This window comes from Homarus americanus, unplaced genomic scaffold (genome assembly GCF_018991925.1).
Source record: "Homarus americanus isolate GMGI-L3 unplaced genomic scaffold, GMGI_Hamer_2.0 scaffold14388, whole genome shotgun sequence".
Taxonomy (NCBI): domain Eukaryota; kingdom Metazoa; phylum Arthropoda; class Malacostraca; order Decapoda; family Nephropidae; genus Homarus; species Homarus americanus.
Genome location: NW_024748448.1, coordinates 129,642 through 146,478, shown reverse-complemented (window position 1 = coordinate 146,478; position 16,837 = coordinate 129,642). Strand labels below are relative to the sequence as shown.

General features: G+C 39.6%; 1 protein-coding gene across 1 annotated transcript in view; it reads left to right on the top strand.

Moving 5' to 3' along the window:
* Nucleotides 1-15,844, top strand: part of LOC121880252 (glutamic acid-rich protein-like) — a 62,650-nt gene extending 46,806 nt beyond the window's left edge. The window contains exon 4 of the mRNA XM_042387406.1: nucleotides 13,841-15,844. Coding sequence (XP_042243340.1) covers nucleotides 13,841-14,333 — 493 coding nt within the window. The 3' untranslated portion in view covers nucleotides 14,334-15,844. The remainder of the gene's footprint in view (nucleotides 1-13,840) is intronic.
* The last annotated feature ends 993 nt before the right edge of the window (nucleotides 15,845-16,837 follow it).

The following is a 16,837-nucleotide window of genomic DNA, read 5'->3' as shown; positions in this document are numbered from 1 at the left end:
TGGTCTTAAAAACTTGAACTACACACAGGTATATACGGTAAATAAGGACATGGGGGGACCAGGTTTTTTTTGGGGGGGCAGCACATATACGCGGATTTTTAACATCCACGGGTATCTCTGTTACGTAACCCCCGCGTATGTTAAGGGCCGACTGTATTTCCCTTTCAATGGACGAGTTGACGGTCAGAATTTTTTCGTAAGATGGCAGGCAGGTCAGTGGGTAAAATAAAGAAAAAGCTTAATTCACTATGGTAATGATATTTTAAAATAAATTGGGCCAAAAAGTGTAAAAAATAAGGGTTAAAGTTGCTAAAAAGTCACATGACTGCGAAAAGCTCTATGGTTGGTTGTGACGTCACCGGTTGGCGCGAGCCGCCCAGCCAGCTGTGGTGTATGTGCTGTTACCAGCAGAAATACCGGACTTGTGGCCATATACAATGTTGATATACACAGGTATACCTTATTTTTAGGTTAAAATAAATTACTGCTCAAGTATCATCGTGTGTATTTACTTGCTGGCTGCCAAAATGATGCAAAAGACCGATAACTCCAACATGGAAGTTTTCACCACTGTTCTCTATTTCATGTCTGGAAAATGTTCGTTTTCGTCACTGATGTCTATATTTAATGTTGTGGAAGGACTAAAGACGACTATGGCCAGTGGATGGGCTTGAGATGATCAGATGACAGATGTAATTTAATGTGCTTCACAGTTGGGTGGCCGAGTTCTTGATAATACTCTACTATCATAATGACGTTTACTTTTGATAAATTTCTTTCATCTGCCTTGATGAACCCTGGAAGTAGTTGTCCAACCTTCTCGGCTGATCGGCTCTGTAAATAAAATTATTAGATAATTAATTGTGCTATTCTGTACAACACAGTAATACTATATTGATTATACAGTACTGTATAAATATTACTAAGCACATTAACTAATTCAATGGATATTAGCTGCCCATGCTACAAATTTCTTAGTATAAACATTCCAAACAATATTGATATTATTTTGGTTTTGGTTATCTGGGGAACCTTATTATTCTAACTATGGGATTAAGTACTTTAAACAATAAGACACATTATCTCTACGGGATTTCTGTCACAAAACATTTTTCGATCACATAAGAAAATACAAGTCATATGTTAGGTTAGGTTAGGGTATGATGAGTTATAAGGTTAGCTTAACATACATCGGTAAGGGGGGTGGGGGGGTAACTCAAAACTAGTGATTTCCAATAGAAATGGAGGTCTAAATCGTTCATAACACACCGCAAGCCATCAGAAAAAAACATAGTTTGCATGTCTAAGTACAGTATATATATATATATATATATATATATATATATATATATATATATATATATATATATATATATATATATATATATATATATATATATATATATATATATATATATATATATATATATATATATATATATATATATATATGCAAGTAAATCACGAGGTGATCTCAGGTGAGTACTCACCTGAAGATGTGAATTACACTTGTGCTTTGGGAACTGGGTTTCTTCTTTTCCAGGTTATCAGCATTATATATATATATATATATATATATATATATATATATATATATATATATATATATATATATATATATTCATTCATCTATCTATCTATTCATTCTCATTCACCTATCTATCTATCTATTCATCTATCTATTCATCTACCATTCATTCATCTATCTATCCATTCATCTATCTATCTATCTATCTACTTCCTATCTATCTATATCTATTCATTCATCTATCTATCTATCTACATTCATTCATTCATTCATCTATCTATCTACATTCATTCATTCTACTATATATATATATATATATATATATATATATATATATATATATATATATATATATATATATATATATATATTTATTGTACAGTAGTTTATTTATGCAGATGAACTACTGTATGTGCTTGTTGAGGACCTGTGTCAGATGATAACTTTTGTAAAACTGACCTGGTAATTGATAAAGCAAATATTGTATTCCCTTAAAACTCGCTGGGGTCACGTAAAATGGACCCCGTGAGAAAGCAAAATCTGCGAGTTTCTCATGCCAGTCCCAGGAGTGTTCAAAATACATATACAGTGGTCCCTCGATTAACGAACGGTCAAATTAACGAAATTTCGGTTAACAAATTAACTTTCATAAGGATTTTCAGTTCGATTAACGAACAAAACTTCGATTAACGAAAGCCTTACGAGAAACACGTTTTGTTGTGCGCATCAGCTGATTGGCCAGTCCTCCAATACAGTAATCAGTTTTATGTTTACATTCGTTTCCAGTGGAGTAAATATAAAGAAAGTTGGTCTCTTGAATATTTCTGCATTTTTTATATTAAAATTATTGGTCATTCTGAAATTTAGTTAACATTTTGATATTATAGACAGTACAGCGAACAGTTTTTGTGTGCCCATCAGCTAATTGAATCACCCAACAAAGCTTCTCAGTTTAATTTTGTTTACAGTGAACATCGATTTTATTGGTTTCTTGAATATTTTTGCATTTTTACAATAAAATTATTGGCCATTCTGAAATTTAGTTAACATATTGACAATATACAGTGCAGAAATTATTATGAAACACGAAGAAGGCATTTGAACCAATGCACTCTGCAAAGAATATGGCATGTAATCATCGACTGCCTCTACAATCAGCTGTTTGATATGTAAACAAAGCTGCCGAGAATACGACATACCGTATATGTTGGCGTACAAGGCCGCGAGGTGTATAAGACAACCCCCAAATTTCCATTTAAAACGTAGGTTTTGAGCTATACTCGCTGTAAAAGACTACCGCAAATCTGACACTTACCACTGGGAGTTTATTGGCAAAATATTGTCAACTTCCTACCATAAAATGCATCAAACATTACCAGCTGGTGTGGTGTAAACACTAGTGACGTCACTTTAGGCTTTGGTTATTTTACTGGAACTAATGTCGGTCTTGAGTAAAATTTTACTATTTTCTTGAAATGGGTTGACTGATTTATTTGTTAATTTATTTATTTATTTATTTATAATATTCTGTAATATATTAGAAATGTAGGCATAAAATACACTGCAGGTATTTTCTTTAATTTATAATCTTGCTTTGCGAGACGATCGATAGGACTGGCTGTTTGTTTACTTCGGCGGCAGTTGCAAATGGCGGGTGGTGCGTGATGATACCTGCGTTTATCATGTTGTTATTTTATGGTATTTACAGTGTGTTAGACAGGTTTATAATAAATTTTCATTATTTTAATATACCGGTAATCATATTTTTAATCCAGCTTCCCAAACGTAAGTTTCAGTAGAAAATAATTAGTGGTAGGACCGTGGGATTAAGGCGAGTGTTTTACGATGTTTTCCATCGCCACTGGTGACGCACTAAACCACAGGATGTAGAAGTTCGGATTTTATACCCGGCGTTTAAGACGAACCCTAACTTGGGGCTGATTTTTTTAGGGTTCAAATTCCGTCTTATACGCCAACATATACAGTGATTTCTGCTATAACGCGTGTTTTGATAACGCGAATTTGCTCTAACGCGATTTATGAATTAGGTACGATATTTGTATAACGCGAATGCTTGTTTGCTATAACGCGATTTTTGCTTACTATTTCTCCAATTTTGTGGTACAGTATTAACTGTGAATATAGTAAAGAAGAATATCAACAAGAAGCGTTCTGGTGATAGAATTCCCGGTGATGATCGTAAAAGAAAGGATATAACACTTGAAGAGAAGCTCGATTTTATCAACCTCAAAATCACCCTTCTCCCCCATCAAGTAAAGTGTTACATTTACTGTATGATTTCATTATTAGATATGAATGTAACATTTATTTAGACTGTGCTATCCTTTGTGTTAGGCTAACTACTAAATTTTTTCGATTTCGAGTAATCTGCACCTAACCCTATTTTCTCCATAAGCCCTGTTATTTCTATTACGCGATTTTCTATAACACGATATTTTACAAGAACACAATTATCGCGTTATAGCAGAACTACCTGTACGGTACACACCTCAAAATAAGTTAAAATATAGTATTTTATTGTTTTGTATTTATTATTGTACCGTATACTGTACAGTACAGTACTGTATTTAGTTTATATTAAATGTTTTGTTAATTCTATTACTGGTATACAGCACTTAATATGTATACTTTTTCTGAGAGTTGCATCCAATTACCCAATATCCCATTGAAATAATAGATTCGGTTAACGAACTACTCTGTGGAACCAATTGTGTTCGTTAATCGAGGGACCACTGTACTGTATAAATACGTAGCTATATGCACATGTATAACAACATTATGCATGCATAAGGCAATATAATAGATGTGAAATAACATAAATAAATAAACATAAACATGAAATAACACTATATGGACATTAGGTCCATACAGTGATAGTTTTGGTAGTGACATTACAAAGACAATACCTCTGAAACATCAGCTGATCTGGTGCACAGGATGTAAACAATCCCTGTACTGGACAGTTCTTAGTGAACATGCCCGGTACCAATGAATATTTGTAATGTGTATATTGTAGATACCTATACTGTACTTATAATTATATCCTGTTGTATTAAATTAGGCAAAATATATTAATAATACCAACAAATGTTTGATAACAGGTCCATAAAATGATAGTGAGCTGTGGTAGTGAGAAACATGATAGCATATTGCCAATGACTTGGTTTTGCCAGTACTGTAGGCTATTAAATCTGCAAAAATTCTTTCTCAAATTATACCTTGCTAATTACAGTCAGTTCTGCTATAACGCGATAGTTGTGTTCTTGTAAAACATCGTGTTATAGAAATTCGTGTAATAGAAATAACAGGGCTTATGGAGAAAATAGGGTTAGGTGCAAATTACTACTCGAAATCGAAAAAAAATTAGTAGTTAGCCTAACACAAAGGTTAGCACAGTCTAAATAAATGTTACATTCATATCTAATAATGAAATCATACAGTAAATGTAACACTTTACCTTGAAAAAATATGAAAATAACTTGATGGGGGAGAAGGGTGATTTTGAGGTTGATAACATCGAGCTTCTCTTCAAGTGTTGTAGCCTTTCTTTTACGATCATCACCAGAACGCTTCTTGGAGATATTCTTCTTTACCATATTCACAGTTAATACCACAAAATTGGAGAAATAGTAAGCAAAAATCGCATTACAGCAGACAAGCGTTCGCGTTTTACAAATATCGTTCCTCTATTCATAAATCGCGTTAGAGCCAATGCTCGTTGTCAAAACACTCGTTATAGCAGAACTCACTGTATAGGGTACATCTTATGACCTGGAAAATATGGTGCTCTGTACTGTCCTGTAGTGTTGATTCCTCTTGATCCCCGGCACACGGCCTCAGATTTATTTTATTTATTTTCCATGGCGATCCGTGAGTTTCTGAGGGACGCAAGCCTTAAAACTGCTAGCTTTAAGGGAGCACTGTACTGTGGTGTGTTTGTTGGGTACACTATTGATTCACATTATAGATTCCATACAGTCTTTAGTCTAACCTTTGTACAAAGTGTAGAGCCCAGGGCAGAAAAGAGATTGTATGACCAGTCCTGAGGGATTTGCTAAGTTTTGTTAGTGTTTAAGTGAGCATCATTTAACTTGATTGGATCCTTCTTCAGGAATGACCTTCAGCATCACTACACCATGTATGATGTGTGTGGGTTAACTGAGTGATAGTAGCAAGATAGTCCAGATTCACCATCAACCAGACCACTTGTAACTTTAGCCTTTTTGGATCACCTGAAGATTAGCCTCCAAGTACTCACCAGAAGAGTCATACTCCAACTTAAACAACCTGAAATTATCTCAGTCTGGACTCTGGACTTTGTTACTGCAGGATAGGAACTTTAGCTAGACCACTGTACTGTACATGCACACACTAAGTGGAAGTCAGTGTACATGGTGTGTTCACGTATCCGGTATTTATTCAGTTTTTACAGTTATGTAGTTAGTTTTTTGTAGTTTTTTACTTATAAGAAGAAAAGAATATTTAGTGTTGTGACCTTAAGGGGGGGGGGTTAGTATTGTATGTTTTGAGTGATGTAATGGAAGTGAACAATGTGTTTTATTCTTCAAGGTTTGGATATTTTTCTTCTTTTAAGAGACAGTACATACCAGTTGGGGTGCCTGGTGCAGCCTGGGTTGGTTCTTGACACCGTCTCTAACCTAACCAAGACTGTATATACCAAATACTGTACAGTGATCCCTCGGTTAACGAATTACTTTCCGTAACAATCTTCAATTCAGTTAACGAACAAAAATTTGATTATCGAAATTCTTACGAAAACATGTCAACATGTTTTGGCTTGCTCATCGGCTGGTAGATTAGTCCGCCAATACTGTAATCGGTTCTAAGCCTTACATTCGTTTCCATTTGAGTAAATATCAAGAAGGTTGTGCTATTAAATATTTTTCCAAGTTTTATATTAAAATTATTAGTCATTTTAACACTTATTTAACATAATTGCCGTACAGGGAACTAGTTTTTGGTGTGCCCATCAGCCACTGTACTCACCCACCAAGGCGTCTGAGTGTGTCTCTGTTCAGTGGAGGAAACATCTTGCTTGTGGGTCTCTTGAACACAGAGTATTTTTACATTTTTAAAGTACAATTATTGGACATTCTGAAATTTATTTAACATATTGATAATATATAGCAGAGTGTAGTGTTGATTTAAAGAAAATAATCTTGAATTACACCTAGTGAGCTTAAAATATTATTGGTGAAATGAGGCATCAAGCATGGGTCCCCTGAAAGGTGATTTCTCCTCCATCACCACTTCCTTCTCTTCTCCCTTCTCCTCCACCCCCACTTTTAAGTCCCATCATCATCATCAACCAGGAACCTTCTACATACACCCCTCAAAGTAAGTGTACTTTACTGCATTCTTTTTTACTTTGTATGTACTTTTTGGTGAGCTGGAACCAATTACCCAATATCCCATTGAAACCATGGATTTGGTTAATGAAATTTTTGGTTAACTAACAAACCTCTGGAACGAATTATGTTCGTTAACCGAGGGACCACTGTATCACTCTAATGTGAAGGAGAGGATGAGGCTGAAATAACATAATAATAATAATAATAATTAACGGTTTATTGAAAGAGCTTGGCAGCCAGAGGCTGAAAATATACAGTTACATAATTGGGGAATGGGTTTCGAATTACAGATAATATACAAATAACATAAGTGATATAAATAAGATATATAATAACTAGATGGGGAAAAGCTCAAACTACAGGGCATTTGAACATAGTGACAGTGCAAGAAGTAGTATTTACTGGGAGTGAATACACTGGTTTATTACAAGTTATTGATAATTTTTACATTGGTTGGGGCTGGGCTGTTCTTATAGCGATCAGTTCGTGCACGTATGGGCTGGATGCGGTTGTGGTGTCGAACAGCAATTCTCGGGCTAGGGATCTCAGGTGGTAGTAGGAGCCGGTGTCGAGGATGGTGCAGAAGCTTCTTACCAAATTTGCAGATGAGGTCATGGTGATGGTCAGTGTGTTGAGCGCTTCTTGATATGTGGAGTAGGAAGGGGAGAGAATAATCTTGCATGCCCTCTTTTGCTCTTTTTCTAGGTGTTTAAGTTGTGTGGCATTTAGGGAGGAAGACCAGGTAGGGGAGGCATAGGTGAGCTTGGGAAGTATGAATGTTGAGTAAACACTGAGGAGCTCGGGTGCAGGAACTCCGAGGGACTTGAGTCGGCGGAGGAGGTGGAGACGGAAACTGGAAGATTTGACAATTTCACTGACGTGTGGTTTCCAATTTAGTATGTTGTCTATGGTGACGCCGAGGAGCTTCGTGGAATCTACAACCTGGAATGTGTTCGGACCTAAAGTAATGGAAGGAGTGGGACAATGTCGGAGGAGAGGTTGATGTGCATAACCATGGTCTTGGTATGGTTGATGGTGATGTGGTTGTTGGTGGCCCAGTTTTGGAGACTGTTCAATAAATCCTGAAGGGTGGTATAATCGGGAGCAGAATTGTTGACGCTGATCCCAATGGTGGAGTCGTCGACATATTTCCAGCGAGCAGGGGTTTCTCTTAGGCATCATTGATAAGCATAAGGAAGCAGAAAGGTCCCATCTTGGTGCCTTGGGGGACGCCACAGGTGAGTGACTGAAAGGTGGAGACAGCCCCTCGGAAGCTTACAGCTTGGCGTCGGTCACTGAGGAAGTCTGTAAGCCATGGTATAAGACTTCTCCGAAGCCCGAGGTCAATAGCTTTGTTAAATGATTATATTGTGGTCGACTCAGTCAAATGCTTTAGTGAAATCAATGAAGGCGACAGCTACAGACGTTTTTCGTTTCTCGAGATGGCGGTATATGTATTCGAGAAAGCTGACAAGACAGTGAGTGGTGGAGGAAGTTTTCATATTGCCAAATTGCTGAGGGTCTACGACTCCTGCAATATCAGCATAAGCCCAGTCGAACACGAAACTTTCACAGATTAGGCTGGGTATTGGGGTGATTGCAATAGGTCGTAGCTGATTTAAGGATTGTGGGCTGGTTGACTTGGGCACTGGTGATACATAAGAGGTCTTCCAGTCAGCTGGGCATCTGGCTTGACTGAGAGAAGCATTGATGATGGAGCATAGGGGTTTAGCAAGCTCCGGGGAGAACTCCTTGAAGAGTTTCATTGGTAAGTCAATGGGGGTGGTAGAGCGTTTTAATTTTAGTTTGTCCAGACGTTTTGCTACTTCAAATTCTTCTACTAAGTCAGTGGGAAGGTGGGCTGGTAGGTAAGCAGGGAGAGTGGTTGTGTCAAGCCGGGGGAGCGTCTGGCATATAGTAGCGAAATGGTTATTTGTGCGCGCACACACACACACACCGCGGTGTTTACATATATCGTGAAAACTGTGTCGGCGACCCCATGCATCAGGGACAAAGACCCACGGTCTTTACGACTGACAAATATTAACAGATGTCTACCAGTGTCAGTGGCCCTCAAAGTGCCGTCAGTGACTTTATGGCCACTGGAGACAAACACTTCCGTCCGCCCACAACAGATATCAACAGATGGCCACCAATCACTTACTCCCGACGCACTCTGTACCATCTAAAGCGTGGGAACGGTTATCCTGATGGCAGTGTTATCGCGCGACTCAAGTCACTGAACATATTCCACGCGCGTAGCCGTAGACAAGGCCGTCATACACATAAGCCCATTAGGACCGTAACCTCCACTAGGAAACCGGAGAAACCCACCCCTGACAGACCGTACCACTACACTGAAGTTCCACGGATATGGTATGATCTCCCGTCTCTACTGCTATCCAACGTCACTTCCCTAGCTAACAAGTTTGACGAGCTGGCAACTACAGTCAGGTCAGCCGCCGCGAGCGTCGTTGCCATATGTGAGGCTTGGCAAATTGTGCCTGAAACGTGTCATATTGAGGGATATCAACTCTTTCATCACCTTCGTTCACATAGATGCGGAGGGGGCGTTGCCCTCTTCTGTCAAGATGACCTACGCCCGTCACGCCTGGATGTTCAAGTCCCAGCAGATGTGGAAGCATTATGGGTACGTGTTGTGCCACAGGCCCACCCGCGCCACACTGCTTCCATCATAATCTGTGTGGCATACCATCCGCCTCGCTCACCCACCAGAGACACTCTTATCAATCATCTCATTACCACCTCAGACCACCTCAGAGTTAGGTACCCATGTGCCAAGTTAGTATTATGTGGGGATTATAATGAAATTGACACCACTGATATCCAGGACCAGCTATCACTATCACAAGTTGTGAACTTCCCCACACACGGTCAAAATACCCTTGACCTTATCTTAACTGACTTAGCGGACCAGTACCAACCACCTCAACCAATGCCTCCTATCGGGTGTAGCACACACTTATCAGTGCTCTGGTCCCCAGCTGCCACTCCCACTCAAGTACAGAGACCCTACATCAAGACCTACAGGCCGATTACTGACTCTGCAGTGCGCCTCTTCGGGCAGTGGATAGTTCACCATCCCTGGACTGAAGTACTTAGCGTGGATGACGTGGAAACCAAATGGATAAATTATACCAACACCACCACGGAAGCTCACCACCACTTCTTCCCCGAGAAGTCTGTCAGATCTCACCCAGCTGACTTGCCCTGGATCACACCTCGGATCAAAAGACTTATGCAACAGAGAGACAGAGCCTTTCATCTCAATGACCACATCCGCTACAGGTCCCTTCGCAACCGAGTCATCCGCGAAATACGCACTGCAAAGAAGTACCACTACCCAACCAAATTACAACACCTGAAGCAGGCCAACATCAGTCAGTGGTATGGTAAGCTTAAAGAACTCTGTGGATTAAACAATAAGACACACCCCCTCCCCTTCCTTAGCCATCTCACTAATGTTGACGCAGCTGAGCAATCAAATAACCATTTCGCTACTATATGCCAGACGCTCCCCTGGCTTGACACAACCACTCTCCCTGCTTACCTACCAGCCCCCCTTCCCACTGACTTAGTAGAAGAATTTGAAGTAGCAAAACGCCTGGACAAACTAAAATTAAAATGCTCTACCACCCCCATTGACTTACCAATGAAACTCTTCAAGGAGTTCTCCCCGGAGCTTGCTAAACCCCTATGCTCCATCATCAATGCTTCTCTCAGTCAAGCCAGATGCCCAGCTGACTGGAAGACCTCTTATGTATCACCAGTGCCCAAGTCAACCAGCCCACAATCCTTAAATCAGCTACGACCTATTGCAATCATCCCAATACCCAGCCTAATCTGTGAAAGTTTTGTGTTCGACTGGGCTTATGCTGATATTGCAGGAGTCGTAGACCCTCAGCAATTTGGCAATATGAAAACTTCCTCCACCACTCACTGTCTTGTCAGCTTTCTCGATTACATATACCGCCATCTCGAGAAACGAAAAACGTCTGTAGCTGTCGCCTTCATTGATTTCACTAAAGCATTCGACCTAGTCGACCACAATATAATCATCAACAAAGCTATTGACCTCGGGCTTCGGAGAAGTCTTATACCATGGCTTACAGACTTCCTCAGTGACCGACGCCAAGCTGTACGCTTCCGAGGGGCTGTCTCCACCTTTCAGTCACTCACCTGTGGCGTCCCCCAAGGCACCAAGATGGGACCACTCTGCTTCCTTATGCTCATCAATGATGCCCTAAGAGAAACCCCTGCTCGCTGGAAATATGTCGACGACTCCACCATTGGGATCAGCGTCAACAATTCTGCTCCCGACTATACCGCCCTTCAGGATTTATTAAACAGTCTCCAAAACTGGGCCACCAACAACCATGTCACCATCAACCATACCAAGACCATGGTTATGCACATCAACCTCTCCTCCGACATTGTCCCACCTCCTTCCATTACTTTAGGTCCGAACACACTCCAGGTTGTAGATTCCACGAAGCTCCTCGGCGTCACCATAGACAACAAACTAAATTGGAAACCACACGTCAGTGAAGTTGTCAAATCCTCCAGTTTCCGTCTCCACCTCCTCCGCCGACTCAAGTCCCTCGGAGTTCCTGCACCCGAGCTCCTCAGTGTTTACTCAACATTCATACTTCCCAAGCTCACCTATGCCTCCCCTACCTGGTCTTCCTCCCTAAATGCCACACAACGTAAACACCTAGAAAAAGTGCAAAAGAGGGCATGCAAGATTATTCTCTCCCCTTCCTACTCCACATATCAAGAAGCGCTCAACACACTGACCCTTTCGACTCGCACTGACCATCACCACGACCTCATCTGCAAATTTGGTAAGAAGCTTCTGCACCATCCTCGACACCGGCTCCTACTACCACCTGAGATCCCTAGCCCGAGAATTGCTGTTGGACACCACAACCGCATCCAGCCCATATGTGCACGAACTGATCGCTATTATAAGAACAGCCCAATCCCAACCATTGTAGAAATTATCAATAACTTGTAATAAACCAGTGTATTCACTCCCAGTAAATACTACTTCTTGCACTGTCACTATGTTTAAATGCACTATAGTTTGGGCTTTTCCCCATCTAGTTATTATATATCTTATTTGTATCACTTATGTTACTTGTATATTATTTGTAATTCGAAACCCATTCCCTAAATATGTAACTGTATATTTTCAGCCTTCTGGCTGCCAAGCTCTTTCAATAAACCGTTAATTATTATTATTATTATTATTATTATTATTGTTATTGTTATTATTATTATTATTATTATTATTATTATTATTATTATTATTACACACACACACACACACACACACACACAGGGTCAAGACGTACCTGGCGCTCCTCTCGGAGCAGCCAGGTCAACTGTTATGTTGGCCCATACCAACTCCCTCCCCTGAACCCTCCTCCCCACCGGAATATCAAGAAGTTCTCGCCATAAGTTACTATTTCATTTAAGAAAGGAATGGAACCAGTGTTAAACAGAGGTGAACAGTGGTGAACAGTGCTTAAGTCAATGAGAACAACTCAACAGTAACAGTGGTACCCAAGTTGACCTTCACACAGTGAGGTCCCAGGTACCCAGTGATAACGGCCCGTGAGACCCAACAGCCAGCGATGTGTTAATCCGTCTACGATAGGAAGGCCTGGAACCAACTCCTCACTCATATAACACCATCTGTGAGGGAATTACTACACCACGTGAGGCCCCTCATAACACCATCTGTGAGGGAATTACATACACCACGAGGGAATTACTACACCACGTGAGGCCCCTCATAACACCATCTGTGAGGGAATTACTACACCACGTGAGGCCCCTCATAACACCATCTGTGAGGGAATTACTACACCACGTGAGGCCCCTCATAACACCATCTGTGAGGGAATTACTACACCACGTGAGGCCCCTCATAACACCATCTGTGAGGGAACTACTACACCACGTGAGGTCCTCCTAACACCATCTGGGAGGGAGTTACTACACTACGTTTTTGCTGTTCAACACCTACATTAATCTGTATGTTCACTGTATGTTCCTTTACCTTTCTCTAATGAAGGCTTTTGTTAAACCACCAATGTATGTAATAAGTCATTTATGTCCAATGTATATTTTCAGCCTTCGGGCTGCAGAACTTTTTCAATAAACCGTTAATTATTATTATTATTATTATTATTATTATTACACACACACACACACACACACACACACACACACACACACACACACACACACACACACACACACACACACACACACACACACACACACACTTACACACACACACACACACACTACACACACACACACACACACTTACACACACACACACACACACACTTACACACACACACACACACTACACACACACACACTTGCACACACACACACACACACACACACACACTTACACACACACACACACCTATTTCTAGATGGGAAATTCATAGTTTTTCTGTCTTTGGCCAAAATTATGTGTACATGCCTAAAGTAACCATATTAAATTTTATCTCTGTGTTAAAAACTGTAATCATGCATAAGGTCAGATTATGGGTTATTTGTCCCCCCACTTCCCACATTTTTGTTGTTAAAGGTCTTTCTCAATGTTCTTTATATAAGCAGATTAAATGTCAGCTCCCTTTCCTCAAAACTGTAGCTGTGCACAGTGAACACACACACACACACACACATTGCTTCATATATATACTGTAGATGGACACACCCACTGTAGTGCTTTATTCTGTTCTCAGTAGTGTTCTAATATACTTTTGATAAAACAACTATTGTAGAATTTTTGTCTTATTTAAAATAAGACAAAAATTCTACATTAGTTTTTGATGTACAGTATTTGATGAATATCTTGTTTATTTTACAGGAATTTTATACTGTCCAACTTCTTTGGGGAGTTAATGGAAGGCATCAGCCAGATGACGGAGGTAACTGAGGATGACAATGATGACTATGATGATGTTGATGGTGACAGTGATGAAGAGTCTGAGGTGATCCCAGTGGTGGAGGATCATGAGGAGGACGAAGAGAGCAACGGTTACCACGATGAGGAGGATGAGAACACAAACCCGTTCTTCTCCTTCAACAACATCCACTCCCTGCTGGGTGATGCATACAGCGACGAGCCCATCCACACCATCCTGAACATGAACGACAACGAGGACGACGATGCAGACGAGGGCGAGGACGAGGAAGAGGAGGACGAACGGTGGCACAGCGCGAGTGACGACATAATCAACGACTGCTGGGCCAACCATGAGGGTCTGCCCATAGACGACGACATCAACGAAATGGAAGACGACGCACCGGACATATTCGACTGGCACATCATCACTTCAGAAAGCCTCATGGATGACTAAAACCACCACACTCATACATACACAAGACAGCCTTGAAAAAAATATCATCAGTCGCTAGTCATCCTCTAACGTTGAAATAATAGCAAAAAAAAAAAAATCGATGCCATTAAAGAAAACCATATATATAAGGTTTCTGTATTTACTCTGATTAGTTGTGCATTACGATGGGTTCTGAAGGCTTAATTGTATTGTGTAGTACAGAGGATTTTCTCAACCAGTGATGAACAGCCTTGGTGTCTTCGCTGTCATCGTGATCAGATACTCACTTATTTTCATGTGGTAATGGCTGTGATGATTTATTGTTTCTAATAAATGTGTAATGAGAGAAAAAACATTGTGGCTTTCAGAGTTCAGTTAAGTTAATAATTTACAATTTACAGAAGTCTGCTTTTGTTTTTATTATGATGTAAGTGTGATAGTACATGTAGCCATTAGAACTTAGTGGAAAATGAAAAGACATGATTATTTTGAGCCATTACTGTGATTGGCATTCTTGTAACCTGAAACACTTGACACCCTGTGCGGCATTCCCAGAGATTTTTTCTTCCAATCGTATGTGGTGTAACATTCCTTGTGGGGAAAGGCATTTGTGGTTTTCCCAAATTACGAGGTCCGTTGGTTTATTGCCAATTATATGAAGCGTCACTACCTTGGGGGCCACAGCTAGTGACTCTCTACCTGGGATTGACACCCGAAGGAAAAAAACCCGGCATAACGTCGATATTTGGTATTTCCCATAGGTTGCAAAAATCTCATTTAGACTTGAACAAAATGACCTTCAGTTTGTATCTTGTATAAAAGGAGATGAGACTATAATAGTTTAGTGACCCTAACTTTTATATTGAAATTTAAAGAAAGGATGGAAACATTTATTTGTGGTCAACTGGTGTACCTAGGGTGGTCAGTAACACACAAGACAGCACAAGTAGGTTATGACTCTCTCACTTTTCATGCACAAGATAGACAATTATGCAAGACCAACTAAATAAAGGAACTAATGTATTGTCCTTGAAGAAAGTAGAAAAACCCCCCTGATATATACAGTCCAGTATTTAGCATAAAACTGATATTTTGTGAGAGTGGCCGCTGGGTGTGCACAGTTAAGTGTCAGAAGCTAGACACCAAGAGATTTAGTGTTTTTTTGTTTTTTTAAAGGAACCTAAATAACTAATTATTGTTTTACCGTTTTATATATTTCAGTAAATCTGGGTCAGTGAACACAACGGCAGTGAGTGTGCAGTGATAATAATTTGATAGTGAATAAATGTTTATGTATAGCTCAATTAGCATTTATATTGCCGTGACAGTGACGCTGGGGTTGGGGATGCCAGCGCTGAGGGTCGGTGTATTACGTGTACAGTATACGAAGATGTGTTATTCTTCCCACAATGGTGCCTTACGTGTATATTACCAGTGGTACGTATATTAATACTTGGCTAAATCTGTGTACAGACAATTTGTTTTCTAACCTTCATACACTTTTGTCAATACCATTATATTCTTTTTTATTATACTTTGTGTTATTGACCTTTCAAGAATTATTTGGTGTATGTGTCTTGCCCCTGTGAGTCATATGTATAGTTCAGTATTTGTCAAGTACTGTATATATAGTTCTTGTATGACATAATTAACCAATAATTACATGTCATATTTTTTAAAAAGTGGCGGCTATTTTGTATACAACTTAATGAATTTCAGGTGTTGGCTTTTATTTTCCAGGTTTTTGATGCAGGATGTTTGTAAGAGTATAAGTAAATGCACAAAAATAACATGGAATAATAGTCGAGAAGAAGGTGGGTGTTATGGCAGTACACTCAAGTAATCATTGAGGGATCCTGTTCTCTTGACAAAATTCTGAAGTGACAATATTCTTTTATATGATCTGAATTTATTTAGTAAAGGTTCATACAGTACTGTACAAGCTTACACAATTATGTATGGTTGTATATTGCTTTAACATTTAGTACAGAGGACAGCACATTACAGGGTATATTTAATACTTACTTTTAATGTGGCAAGATGGAGGGAAAGGACTGCATGTTTCTATCAGTTTAAAACAAAATTTGAAAGGTGAAAATTTGTAATCTCCAGTAGATGTTAATAAAATAATTGTATCATTAATTCTCGAATCCATCAATTTGAAAACATTTTTGGTGGTCTGTATATAAGTGGTCATCATGGTAGTGTTGTGTATTAGTATAGTAATGGTGTGAGCTGTGTGACCTAATGGTGGTGTATAAGTAAGTTTAGAAAGATCTCCCACCTACTCAGTGTTCAGTTGTGTTGTCCAGGGTGCAGTGGTGTGGTCTGGGATGTGTCAAATCGGAGTTTCCTTTGTATTTCAGTTAACAACATTAATGAAAATGATGAATTTTGGTCTTGACTGTTTATTTTTTATCTATTGTAAAGCCAGACAGGTCTTGTGATACTCTACGACTGGCTTAAGAAGAGACAGGATTTATCTTTTCCTTTATATGCAAGCCAGGGTGATCTATTGACCTATT